Source organism: Eptesicus fuscus, chromosome 11 (genome assembly GCF_027574615.1).
Source record: "Eptesicus fuscus isolate TK198812 chromosome 11, DD_ASM_mEF_20220401, whole genome shotgun sequence".
NCBI lineage: Eukaryota > Metazoa > Chordata > Mammalia > Chiroptera > Vespertilionidae > Eptesicus > Eptesicus fuscus.
This window is the reverse complement of record NC_072483.1, coordinates 17,500,813-17,514,711: the sequence shown is the minus strand read 5'-3', so window position 1 is coordinate 17,514,711 and position 13,899 is coordinate 17,500,813. Positions and strand designations below refer to the sequence as shown.

At 41.6% G+C, this 13,899-nt stretch overlaps 1 protein-coding gene across 1 annotated transcript in view; it reads left to right on the top strand.

Annotated features, from left to right (window-relative positions):
* Positions 1-13,899, top strand: part of ZRANB3 (zinc finger RANBP2-type containing 3) — a 213,165-nt gene that overhangs the window by 159,509 nt on the left and 39,757 nt on the right. The window contains exons 9-12 of the mRNA XM_054723478.1: positions 6,037-6,156; positions 8,576-8,695; positions 11,514-11,693; positions 12,462-12,614. Of these exons, the coding sequence (XP_054579453.1) occupies positions 6,037-6,156; positions 8,576-8,695; positions 11,514-11,693; positions 12,462-12,614 (573 nt within the window). The remainder of the gene's footprint in view (positions 1-6,036; positions 6,157-8,575; positions 8,696-11,513; positions 11,694-12,461; positions 12,615-13,899) is intronic.

Here is a 13,899-nt window from a genome sequence, read left to right as displayed (position 1 = left end):
ATATATGGTCATAGTTGAATGAGGAGAAATCACCATTTCAAAATATAACAGTTCCCTAAACTTATTCTCTAAAGGAAACCGCTTCCTATTCTTGTAGCTGATCTTTTTAGTATTTATCTCAAATCCCTCAGCTACAAGTTTATCTTGCTTCTTGGTTTGTATTACTGTTTGATTATAATTTTAGCTGTCACCATTTGCCTTCCCAATGTGGAAGATAAAATTTTAGCTCCTTCACCCCTCACCCCTCCCACACACCTAGATCTTTTCTGAATTCTCCTTCTCCCAACAAAGTGATAGGTAGTTAGATAGGTAGGTACATGGATGGATGGATGCATGGATGGATGGATATAGTTATACTTTATTAATTTTATAGTAACTTAAACTAATTTTGGCTTGATCGATATTCACCATGTATATTATTAGAACCATCCTATCTAATAAAAGAGTAATATGCAAATTGATGGTACCTCTACTACACTCAAAAGCCATGCCTACCAGCAAATCAGGAGTGAGTATGCAAATTAACCAACCAAGAAGGCTGCGGCCAAGGAGAGAGAAGGAGGCTTGGGTTTCCCTGGCAATGGAGGAAGCCAAGCTTTCCGCCTGCCCTGGCCTGCCTTGGCCTCTGCTCAAGGCTACAAAGTTTCAATTATAGAAGATAAATAAATCCCAAATACCAGAGCCTCTGCTTGGGTCGCCAGGGGACGTGGCCAGCCTGCAAACCACCACAGGCCCCTCACCTAGGCCACCCCACACCCCAAGGGAATCCCCACCCTGATCTGGAACACCCTTCAGGACAAACCAGCCAGCCCCCACCCATGCATCAGGCCTCTATCCTATCTAATCCTATCTAATAAAAGAATAATATGCAAATTGACTGTCACTCCAACACACAAGATGGCTGCCCCCATGTGGTCAAAGATGACTGCCCCTATGTGGACACAAGATGGCCGCCACAAGATGGCCAGCAGGAGAGGGCAGTTAGGAAGGACCAGACTTGCAAGGGAGGGCAGTTGGGGGTGATCAAGCCTGCAGAGGAGGGCAGTTAGGGGTGACCAGGCCAGCAGAGGAGGGAAGTTGGGGGCGACCGGGCCTGCAGGGAAGGGCAGTTAGGGGGGACCCAGGCCTGTAGGGGAGAGCAGTTGGGGGTGACCAGGCCTGCAGGGGAGGGCAGTTAGGGGTGACCAGGCCTGCAGTGGATGGCAGTTAGGGGCAAACAGGCTGGCAGGGGAGCAGTTAGGCATCAATCAAGCTGGCAGGGGAGTGGTTAAGGGGTGATCATGCTGGCAGGCAGAAGCGGTTAGGGGCAATCAGGAAGGCAGGCAGGTGAGCAGTTGGGAGCCAGCAGTCCTGGATTGTGAGAGGGATCCCAGATTGGAGAAGGTGCAGGCTGGGCTGAGGGACACACACCCCCCCTCCCCCCGTGCATGAATTTCATGCACCGGGCCTCTAGTGTTTGTAATATTTACAGGAGAACTGTGCAATATACTATGGGTATGTTTTCTTTCTTCTATAAATCATTTTCAATAATTTATCTTTAGACTTTTTCTGGTGGTTTAATTTTCTCTCAATATTTTTAAAAAATATTTTTATTTATTTTTTCATTTTATTTTTATTTTTATTGATTTTAGGGAAAGAGGAAGGGAGAGGGAGAAAGAAAGAGAGATATATCAATGTGAGAGAGAAACATGGATTAACTGACTCCTGCACCCCATAACTGGGGATTGAGCATGAAACCCAGGCATGTGTCATGGTGGGGAATTGAACCAGCGACCTTTCAGTGCATGGAGCGACACCCAACCAACTGAGCCACAGCAGCCAGGGCTCCTTTCAATATCTTTAAACATTAGTATTCTATTAACTTTAATCTATGTAAAAAAATTGCCCTGTAGCCTTTGGTCCACCCCAGTCGGGACTGTTGCTCATCCAGTCTGCTGCAGAGCTCTCATCCTGGAGATTTTCTCTATTTATTCCTTGTGCTGAATTACCTCTTTATTTGATACTAGTGGCCCGGTGCACGAAATTCATGCACATTAAAAGGGGGATCCAGAGTCAAGTCCTTGCCCACCCACATGCGCCTCAAAATCGCATTAGACCCAGACCCGGCCGCCCCTCCCCCCCCCATTGGGCTAGATCCAGACCCGGCCAGTCCCACCTTTGTCAAGCTCTGCCGGGCAGGGGGCATAGCCTCAGGTCCCCTGGCACGGCGCCAGGACGGGGGCATGGCCTGAGATCCCCCAGATGGGGTGGGGGGCATGCCTTGAAGTCCCTCGTCAAGCCCCACCAGGTGGGGAGCATGGTCTGAGGTCCCCCGTCATGCCCCGCCAGGTGGGATGGGCACAGCCTCAGGTCCCCTGTCAAACCCCGTTGGGCGGGGGACATGGCCTGAGTTCCCCAAACCCAGCACTGGGCGTGCACCTTGAGGTCCCCTGTCATGCCCTGCTGGGTGGGGAGCACAGCCTGAGGTCCCCTGTCAAGCCCTGCCAAGCAGGGGGGCGCAGCCTCAGGTCCCCTGGCCCGGTGCTGTGGCAGGGGGTGCGGCCTGAGGTCCCCTGACCTGGTGCCAGGGTGGGGGCCATGGCCTGAAGTCCCCTGTCAAGCCCCACCTGGTGGGGGGGTGTGGCCTGAGGTCCCCCGGCCTGGCGCTGGGGCTGGGGGAGCAGCCTGAGGTCCCCTAGCCCAGAACCAGGACAGGAAGCACACCTTGAGGTCCCCCGTCAAGCCCTCCTGGGTGGGGGGCATCGCCTCAGGTCCCCTGGCCTGGTGCCAAGGCAAAAGGCACGGCCTGAGGTCCCCCAGCCTGACTCCAGGGCGGGGGCACGGCCTGACGTCCCTTGTCAAGCCCTGCTGGGTGGGGGGCGCAACCTGAGGTCCCCTGTCAAGCCCCATGGGGACAGGGGCGGGCGTAGCCTCAGGTCCCTGCTGATTGCTCATTAAGGCTCCTTAAGGGAACTTGGCCTCAGCTGTGGGTACAGCCATCTTTGTGACGGAGTGATGGTCAATTAGCATATTCCCTCTTTATTAGATAGGACTAGGGGCCCAGTGCATGAATTAGTGCACCTTGAAGGGAACTGTGGGTCGTGAGGTTGTGGTGGGCACAGGGGTGGGTCTCGGCCCATCCTCTGCACGGGCCGGCGCCCTCAGCAGATGTGAGCGGTGGCTGCTGCCCCAATCGCCCCTCAGGAGCAGGGGAGGTGGAAAAGCCCTGAGGGGCGATTGGGGCCTGCAGCTGCTGCTCGCACCTGCTGACAGCGCTGAGCGATCGGGGCCAGCGTTGGGTGCCAGCAGCGGGTGCAAGGGGGCCGGCACCGGCAGCAGGTGCGAGCACTGAGTGGGACTGTGGCTCGCAGGAGCAAAGAATTTTCAGTAACCACCAGAGGCTCACCCCGATGACAGTAACCAGCGCCCCGCCTTGGTCTGGCGCCCTCGCTCACCTGCTCCACCATCCCGCCACAGCTGACACCCGCCATGTTCTGACATACAATTTCTTTGTATCTCACACCTCCCTTCTGTACTCTTAATCTCATTACTGCCGCCTGCTGCCAACTCCTGCCATGTTCTGCACGCACCCCCTGGTGGTCAGCGCACATCATAGCGACCAGTTGTTCGGTTTTTCAGTTGTTCTGTCTTTCGGTCTATTTGCATATTAGCCGTTTATTATATAGGATTATTTTCTTCATTTGTCTACTCCCTTATTTTGCTGGACCACATTCTTCAGTAGCCTTCTATAAAAGTGTATATTATAGGTAAATTATTTTAATCCCTGCATATTTGAAAATGCTTTTATTCTATTTTTATATCTGATTTTTAATTTGGCTAGATATAAATTCTTAGTTGGAAATCATTTTCTCTTAGAATTTTTAGTATTGATATTGAAGTATCCAATGCAGTTCAAAATTTTTATTCGATTTTGATTTTGTGAAATCTTTTCCTCTCCTTTCTGGTAGCTCATAGAATCATTTCTTTGTCCCCAATATTATAAAGTTTCATGATGCATATTACTCTGGGTCCATTTTCATCCACTGTGCAGAATCTTCTTAGGCCTTTGCCACATTCCATTTTGGAAATTTAAGTCCTTAAGTTCTGTAAAACATTTTTATTTCTTTGATTATTTTCTTGCCTCTGTTTTCTAGAATTTTTTATTCATATATTGCCCTAATGGCCTGGTCCTCTAATTTTCTTATATTTTAGATATTTTAACTGATTTTTTTCTGTAAGACTTTATTATTTTAATAACCAATGAATTTTTTATTTCTGTTAATATATTTTTTTTACCAAGAATACTTTCCTTCCTCTTTATTTCTTTTTTTGTAGCATGCTATTCTTGTTTTACAAATGTAATCCCTTCTAATTTTCTTCTCTCTGTACAGTTGATCTGTTCATATAGGTTGCTTTCTACAAATGCCTGCTGATCCTTAGTTCTTTGCTTTTATTTACAAGTAAGACATTAAATGATGACTGGAAACTCTATTTGTGGCTATGGCTTGTAAACTATGGATTTCAATAAAAGGTGATCTGAGTGGGATGTTGTGCTGAGAAACCCCCAAAATCAATATCTTTAGTCTTTTCTCTTTGGGTGGTCAGATTCCTCAGAAAATAATAATTTTATATGATTCTGTTCTCTTCCTAGAGAGTATGGGCCTGTGAGGGGTAAGAAGATTGAGAGAGAAGAGCAGATCTCAGCATTTATTATGTAACTTTCATTTAATCCCTAGGATTTTTATAGGATAGCCTACCGTCGATGTGGGATTCCTCCATCAGATACCTTGCTTTACCTGCTCTAGAAAATAAATCTCTAGTTTTCTGCCAGGATGGGATAGGAAGTCACTTATTGTATGGAATGGGTAGAGACAGCATATGGATGAGTGTTGCGCATAATCAACTACTAAACATTCTTTCAACCAATCTTCCTGTTTTAGCCACATCCCCTTCCTCCTTCCAGAGGGGCCATTTCCCGAACTTTTTAAGATTACAACATTGCAAACCAGGTGCTTCTCTTCTGGGTTTTTCATACTGACAGCTTAGGAACTGTTGTTAGGTGGCTGATCAGTTACCAGGCATCTGTCTACTTTTTAGCTTCCAAAGTTTTATTGCTATTGATCCCTCTCCAATGCTTTCTCCTATATACTTTCTATTATTTAAATAGAGCTCCGAGAGGGATGGAGGTTAAATGTGTTCCGCCTACTGTTTTCCCCCAAAATGTCAAAGTAACTAGTTTTTAACAGTTAAGAGGCTCTATTTGTGTTTTAGATTTAAGTCATGCTATCCACTTTAAATTTAAGTCTTATTTGATTCATCTCAGATTGATTTCTTATTCTTAATAGGTAATTTGGCCTCCCATTAAGTAAGAAAAGCCTATTCAATTTGCACTTTTTAAAATTTTTTCCTTTTCTACCCAACAATTTCTTTGTATTTCTCTGCTCTCTCAGACCTCCCTTCTGTACTCTTAATCTCATTCCTCCAGCCTCTTCTGTGACCTTCTCATTATCCATTTCTCCCCAAAGTGCCCTATTTGTAAATTTACTTAAATTTTTAGCTTAAAAAATGAATAAACCTACTTTTCTTAATCGTTAAGCTTTAGTCCCAGCTTTCTCATTCTTTTCTAGTCTTCCTTTTTTTTAAAAATAATGCTATTCATCTAATTTTTTACCTTTCATTTTCTTCTTAATTCTATTCCACTTAGTCTTCTATATGAACTTTTTTGAAATTACCTTCAGAAAAAAAACCACCAATCTCTTCTTGGCCAGAGTCTACTTTCCACCTAAACTCTTTTGTCATCTTTTTCTTCCTGCTAATTCTTATATTCTTGTTTTTTCAACAAGAATATATTCTTTTTCCTCTTTTGTCCCTTTTCTCCCACTCTCTATTATATGTGAGCTTCTATTTCCTTGGGCTACTTAGAACACAAAACAGTTAGAAATTCATAGAAATGTATCAGTGTTTGAGTTTTTCTTGATTTATTGAAAGAAAGTAAAATGACTTTTAATAAACATTTTTATGATGTTAATAAGAATAAGGTTTAACTTTAATATTTAGGCAGGTGCTGTAAAGGATTATATTAAGATGATGCTTCAGAACGACTCGCTTAAATTTCTGGTTTTCGCTCACCACTTACTCATGCTCCAGGCTTGCACAGAAGCAGTCATAGAAAACAAGGTATGTTACCATTTGTCTATAAAGTACTTTCAGGATGCATCAGTTGTCTTATAATGGAGTTGTTTTTTTTTTGCCTATTTTGCATGATGGTATATAAATTAATATTAGATATTTTTCTTGAAAATTATCCTAATATTATATTACTATTGTGTTGATGGTATCCTATTAAAATTTGCCTTTTATACCAGTCTCATAATTTTCCACTAATCAAATGGTCTGAATTGATTAAAATATGCTGCTTTAATAGTCTATGTTGTGAATTTAGTTTTTGTTCATGGATATACCATTTGAGATTGGTATAGGCAGTTAAAAGTTAAATTTTTTGTTTACCCAAAAGGCACCCCTGGAATGGGGGAGACGTCGAGGGGGAAAGGAAGGATGAATTCCGCTGATTTTTGTGCCCAGCTATAGTCAGACCTTTCAAACTCCAGGCAGCACACTATAGAATATGATTACGAAGACTTACTAGTAGTGTAAGTGAATCTATAGCTTAGGGCCAGGTAGTCCATCAGGTCAGCTCCAGCAAGCCCGCTGGCCTTCCTGCATGGGTTCTTAGGCCCACCTTGTTTCCCAACTGTTCTGTCAGTGTCAGCATCTTCCATTTTTTCTTCCAAAGTTGAAACCTGCCATCCCTTTATGTGCGAGGGCTTCTAGAGATGCTCAGAAGCAGCCAGATAATATCTCCTGACAAACTGTGAGCTTGATATATGCATAACAGCAGAACTTCTTGCCTGTGTAGGTAGATTTTTTAAAATGGAGGAATAAAGCCATATTTTTATTACTTTGTACAGTATAGATTTATCAAGCACTAGCTGATAAATTCATTATTACCCAAAAAGTAATGTCAGTGTTTCCTTTATTGAAAGATTGATGATAATAAAGTGCTGTACATTGAAAGGTACTTTCTCATTGATTACCTCATAGTGACTGTAAAACACCTTCTGAGGGAGAGTTAACCTTACAAATAACTTTGAAATGATTGGGCCTTACTATTAGACTCACACTATTTTCTTATTCGGATTCCATTATCCCTTAAAATCCTGGAATCTATTCCAGGAGGAGCAGTCTGCTTCTTTTCCCCACTTCTGCTTTCCTGGTGGATAATCCCATTTATATCACTAAGAATAAAAAATGTAGGTATCCTGGGGTTGGAGGTGAACTGCTCAAAGCAATGTGTTTTCTTTAGAAAGACTCTCTGAAGAGTTTATAATCTCCCTAATGGATAGTAAATGGATCACTGGTCATTTTATATCTGTTTTGTGAAGACAGAGAAAGTTACTAAGGGACATTCTATTTAGTGATTAACTTGACTGTCTTCTTATATAAGTGAATATTTCTGTCTCAACTATTTAAGACTATATTTTCCATAAAAGTGCACATATAAATGAGGTTATTTGAAATTCAAGGCTTATACTTGTTTTACAAAGTTGAGAAATAAGTTATTTTTAGCTGTTCTAACACATACTGATTGCTTCCTTTTCTCAACTCACATCATTCTTAAAACTCAGAACTGTTCAGTTAGACATTTAATGCTTCCCTACTTCTTAAAATCATGGGTGCAGGTCTTGTCCCCCACCTCAATGGAGATACATATTTCTTTTAAGTTTAATAATGTGAAAAAAGGGAACTCAAATGGAACATTAAAAAAGATATTTTCCCAGTTACTATTGAGATATTTCAGAAATAGATGTACTGCTTTTCATGAATTTCTAATACCTGGGCAGAATGCCCTTTTTCCTTTCTTGCATGTCTGATTTTACTTTTACTCTGGAGTTAGTGGTCCTATAACTAGAAAGTTATTCTGATACATCATTAAATTGAAAATTGGCATATTAATTTACATGGAATTTTACTGAGACAACATTAGCTTAATTCAGTCATGATTTATGGAACTCCTGTTACGTACAAGGCATTGCGCTTGGCAATGATGGTATAAAGATGAATTAGGCATAGCTCCTACCCTCAAGTAGCTTAAAAGATTAAAAAATATAAAATTGCTAGGCCCTAGCTGGTGTGGCTCAGTTGGTTGGAGCATCGTCCCATACACCAAAAGGTGGTGGGTTCGATTCCTGGTCAGGACACATACCCAGGTTTTGGGTTCCATCCCTGTGTGGGAGGCCACCAATTGATCTCTCTCTCTCTCTCTCTCTTTCTCTCTCTCTCTCTTTTTCTCTCTCTAAAAATGAATAAATTGTTTTTAATCTTGAAAATAAAACTCAAATAATAAAAAACATAAAATTGTTATCAGAAGCTATTAAGTAATTTGGTTAAGATACTTCTTGTATGATATTTTCCAACCTGTCATCTTAACCAGTTTCTATTTTATTATGTGAACATAAAAATAAGCTGTAAAGTATATAAAATAAGATGGGTACATACGGGCTTGTCCTAACTTTGCCGTTTCCTTTGTTAATGCTAGACTCGATATGTTAGGATAGATGGAAGTGTTCCGTCTTCAGAAAGAATACATCTGGTTAATCAGTTTCAAAAGGATCCTGAGACTCGTGTGGCTATCCTAAGCATTCAGGCTGCTGGTCAGGTAAGAAATTTCAGGCCTCAACTTGATAATAAAATATCTTTGAAATCATAAAAAGGCCATTAACTATAGTGATAACTTTATATCTGGTATCTAGTGTGATCAATATTCATTCTGTGTTGGAGAGTGCTGGAAAGTATAATAGGAGACCTCAACACTGCTGACTGATATCTTCCTAAATTTTCAAGGAAAGAATTTTCTAGAAGTATATAGTGCATTTGATTGTAATACTGTTTCATGACTGTTTTTCCTTCCTTTGAATTTGTCTGGAATTTTCCCATCCCTTTCTTATAGAATTTCTCTTACTTGGTTATTTTCCTCAGAGTTCCTAAGGTAAGATGGCCTGAGGAATAAGCACTCTGTTTCTGAGAACTTTGTATGGGGTGCCCCTGGTTTGGTCCTTAGAATTACATTTGGCACCCGGCTGGCATGGCTCAGTGGTTGAGCGTCGACCTATGAACCAGGAGGTCAAGGTTTGATTTCCAGTCAGGTCACATGCCCGGGTTGTTGGCTCAATCCCCAGTGGGGGTAAGGAGGGCATGCAGGAGGCAGCTGATCAATGATTTTTCTCTCCTCATTGATGTTTCTATCTCTCTCCCTCTCCCTTCCTCTCTGAAATATATATATTTAAGAATTATGTTTGCCTGCAAATAAATAGAAACCCTTATTAAGAAAGACTTAAATACTTAGTTCTCTCATGTAGACAGTCCAAGGCTAGCATGGCTTTCTGCTTCACCACTCCTAGCAGGTCTCTCTTTCCCAAGAGGGCTGCTCGAGCTTCTGCAGAGCTGCCATCCAGACAGCTGGCTGGAGAGAGGCATGCTACCTCTCACCGGCCTGTGGTCAGTCCCATGGCCACAACTAGCCGCTGCAAGGCAGGCTGGGAAAAGTAGCCCTTTTTCCAGGTAGTTATGCTAAAAGGCAGGTGTTACTTTGCAAAGGAATAAGATAAGAATAGGTACTGGGGAAGGCAGTAGCAGTCTCTGCCACACTGTAGAAGAGAGGAGCCTTCTGTATTTTCTTTTCTACTAATATTCTGAAATACTTCAATGTAAATGTCTGAGCCATGATATTTAACATCTGGAAAAGTAATTGAATATATAGCTGTGCATCCAACCTGGTGTATGCCATATCTGGCATCTTCCGTAGACTTGAATCTGAACCAGAGCCAAAGATCTGCTTTTACCCAGCAAACGAATGTGTGTATATAAGATTGTATGTACAGAGAAACTCCATGAGGATTTACCCACATATATATACAATTTTACATGGTTCTAGAACTCATAGGAATTCTAACCCAAAGGATGATTGTCTCAACACTCCCATGCTCATGTTGGATTAAACTTCCAGTAATCTGAGTTTTATATGTTAGAATATTCCAGACATAGAAAATATCACCAAAAAGCTTAAAATTAGAAATGGAATGCTCATAGTATGGGAGAAGCAATGTAGGCGGAGCCAGGCAGGAGAGCTTAGGAGTGGCCTGAGAAAAGATTTTGAAGTTAAGATTGACAGGGCACTCACATTTTATTCTAGGCTGTATTCCTGAAGACCTTGCATCATTCAAAACTCACATACGCGGACATGGTATCTTCATAGGAAGAAAGGAAAGTAGAAAGAGCGTTGCTCTCTGGGGGTGTGAATCTCCGTTGTAGTTTAGAAGTGTCTTAGAAGGATGCTGAGCCTGCCAGCATACTCCCCCTTCATTGTCATATGGTCACATGACACTTTGTACATGCTTAAAGGTGTACGACTTCTTAATTTTCGACATCATCTCTAACATTTTGTGGCATTCCCTGTCTTAAACAGCAGCACAGTTTAGCATGGTGGTGGTTTGGCTCTCTCCATGTTTTTATTACTTCTAACTTCTGTTCCATAGTGATCGATCCTCTGAATTTTTCAGCTAGAGAACTAATGCCACCATTGAATGAAGGTTAGCATGATGTTGTTATGAGATATAAAAATAGTTTAAGTTAGAATCACATGTCAAAATAACAATACAGCAGTCATAAGAGTCCCTCCCTTCAAGTTCTAGTGCATGTGAGCATCAGCATGGATTGGATGACACTCTCGAAGGATGGCAGGTGTTTCTGTCGACCACCTGCATGTGGCAATAGCATAAGCAGGGTTCGCAGCTCACTCAGCCTGCACTTTTTACTCACTTTTAGTTTGAGGAGATTTGTTTATTTCATATATTATTTATAAAACAAGACAGTTAATAGTTTTAATGTTGCACTATTTCAAACTGATGTAAAGTGCAATTGTATAGAAAATGAAATTGTGTTATATATATTGAGATACAAGCTAGTAGACTTCAGAGCCTTTGGAATGTAACATAAGAAATTTCATAGGAAGAGAACAGTATGACTGGAGACATGATTTTCTTGCTTTATAGAACAGCAGTATGAATTAAATGAACAGAGGATGTCATTTCTTTCTCCTAGTTGCTATGGATACCATGTGTTAGAAATTATACTCTCATTTATAATCTATTTTATTAGATTTTCCAGTGGTAATGTGAATCCAGTCCTCATCAGACAATAAAGTAATTCTGTGTGTGTGTGTCCATCAAGCTGACTTTTGAAATATTGAAATACATTTTGAATGTGTGTTTTGTAGTTCACCTGGCTGTCTTGCAGTCTTCATCTGCCTTTCGTGAATTATATTTTCTTAATTTGGCTTAGTATGAAAAATTGATCTGTTTTTAAGTCCTTCAGCGTTCTCTTCTCCATTTAATGTGTTCAGAAAGACTATTACACATGGCTCTATTTTATATTCTCAGTTTAGTTACATCTTGGTTTCTTCACTTTATTTTGCTAAGGGTTTGACATTTACTGCTGCAACTCATGTTGTATTTGCTGAGTTGTACTGGGACCCTGGGCATATAAAGCAAGCAGAAGACCGTGCTCACCGAATTGGACAGTGCAATTCTGTGAATATTCACTACCTCATTGCAAATGGGACTCTAGACACCCTCATGTGGGGAATGTTGAATCGCAAGGTAAGGCTTGAGTTTAAACCAGGTTACCACCTTACTGTTATCCATAGTCTACATGAGTTAAGAGGATGGGTTTTAGTGTTTTCAGGCAAAGGATACCTAAGTACACTAAGATATTGGTGATAATAGAAAAGGTAGTACCGTACCTGCTATCCTTTGTAATAGAGACAGGCATGAATTTACGTGTATTCCTATTGTATTCACGCCCTTCTTCTACCACTTTAGAGGCTAGAGGAGAGGGATAGCTAGCAAGGAACCATAATGCTTTCAAGCACCAAGTCTTTTTCGGAAGTAAAGAATAAACCCTTTCTCTGAAGGATTCTTGAATCCAGAGCTAATATTGGAGAGAGGACACCCTGCACCCAGACTCTAGAAAAGGTAGGAGGGACATTGCTTGCTCTGTCCCCGGAGCTGTCTCTTCTCTCAGCCTTGCGGAATGTTTATAGAAAGGATTTGACTAACGATTAGAAGATAGTTTTCAAGCACTGAGTATAGATATTCAAAATGGCCATTCATATGTAGGTTCAAAAGTTTATAAATATTACAATAAAAGTTTTTATGAGAAAAGCCAATGGGATAATTTGTCTAGTGAAAACTGGTCATTTGGTTGTGATTTTGAATAACTATATTACTACAGCACATGATATGTTGAAGCAATATGATTTTCTTTAATGGATTGTTTGTGATTCAAATGCAAAATCAAGATATTGCTTAGCAAATGTCAGCAGTGAGGCGAACGTTACGAAGGTCACATGCTTCTCCCTCCTACAGGCGCAGGTTACCGGGAGCACGTTGAACGGTAGGAAGGAGCGACTTCAGGCTGAGGAAGGGGAGAAGGAAAAATGGGATTTCCTGCAGTTTGCTGAAGCTTGGACTCCCAATGAGAGTTCGGAGGAGCTCAGGGATGAAGTTTTGTTCACTCATGTAAGACGATTATATGACTTATCCTTTTCTATTTTTTAATAGCCTGAAACTATAACTTTATTGTATACTAGAGGCCCGGTGCATGAAATTCATACACTGGGGGAGGGGGGTGGAGAGGGGGGAATCCCTCAGCCCAGCCTGCGCCCTCTTGCAGTCTGGGAGACCTCGGGGGATGTCCAACTGAAGGTGGGGAGCAGGCCTAAGCCGGCAGTCAGACCTCCTTAGCGCTGCTGCGGAGGTGGGAGAGGCTCCTGCCACTGCCACTGCGCTTGCCAGCCGTGAGCCCGGCTTCTGGCTGAGCAGCACTCCCCCTGTGGGAGCGCACTGACCACCAGGGGGAAGCTCCTGCTTTGAGTGTGCCCCTGGTGGTCAGTGCGTGTCATAACAACCGGTCGTTCCTCTGTTCGGTCGATTTACATATTAACCTTTTATTATATAGGATTGTTTTAAATAGCAATCTTTACTTATTCGTGCTATTGAAAGCTAGCCTCTACATAAAGCTGAAAAACTGCTTAGAACCAAAAAATAACAGATGGAAGGAGGCTGCAGCTGTGGCTTGTATCTTCCAACAGTTAATATCAGTGCCTCACTGTTCAGTTCCTTAGAAAAACAAGCTAAGTAGAATCCAACTTCAGAGAAAAATACAGGAGGCTATCTTTATGACCCTGAGGGTTGGGAAACATGTATTAAATTTGCCACAAAATGTAACATAAGCAAGTTTCAGACCCCTTTTGGGGCAATATGGTATGAGAATTATGGGGAGTTTAATTTTTGAAAGAATTGATCAGAAATTATAAGAATAAAATTAAAGTCTATACATGTTTTTTCGTAATATAAATTTAAAAATTTAATATAAAGTTTAGTTCCATAAAAACATAATATTTTTATGTGGAATCTTACTAAATTTTTATGTATCTTATTTGCAGGATTAGTTTTGTTTTGTTTTTCTAGGATGCTAGAATGCCATTTTGTCAAATATTGCTAAAAAAAATAGAAGGATTGTTTGTAAAAATTTCAGAGAGGAAGGGAGAGGGAGAAAGAGATAAAAACATCAATGATGAGAGAGAATCATTGTTTGGCTGCCTCCTGCATGCTCCCCTCTGGAGATTGAGCCCACAACCCGGGCATGTGCCCTTGACTGGAATTGAACCTGGGACCCTTTGGTCCACAGGTTGACGCTTTATCCACTGAGCCAAACCAGCTAGGGCTGTAAGAATTTTTTTAATTAAACAACTCCTTTTAGTAGTGTTTATTACATTACTAGAGGCCTGGTGCATGAAATTCG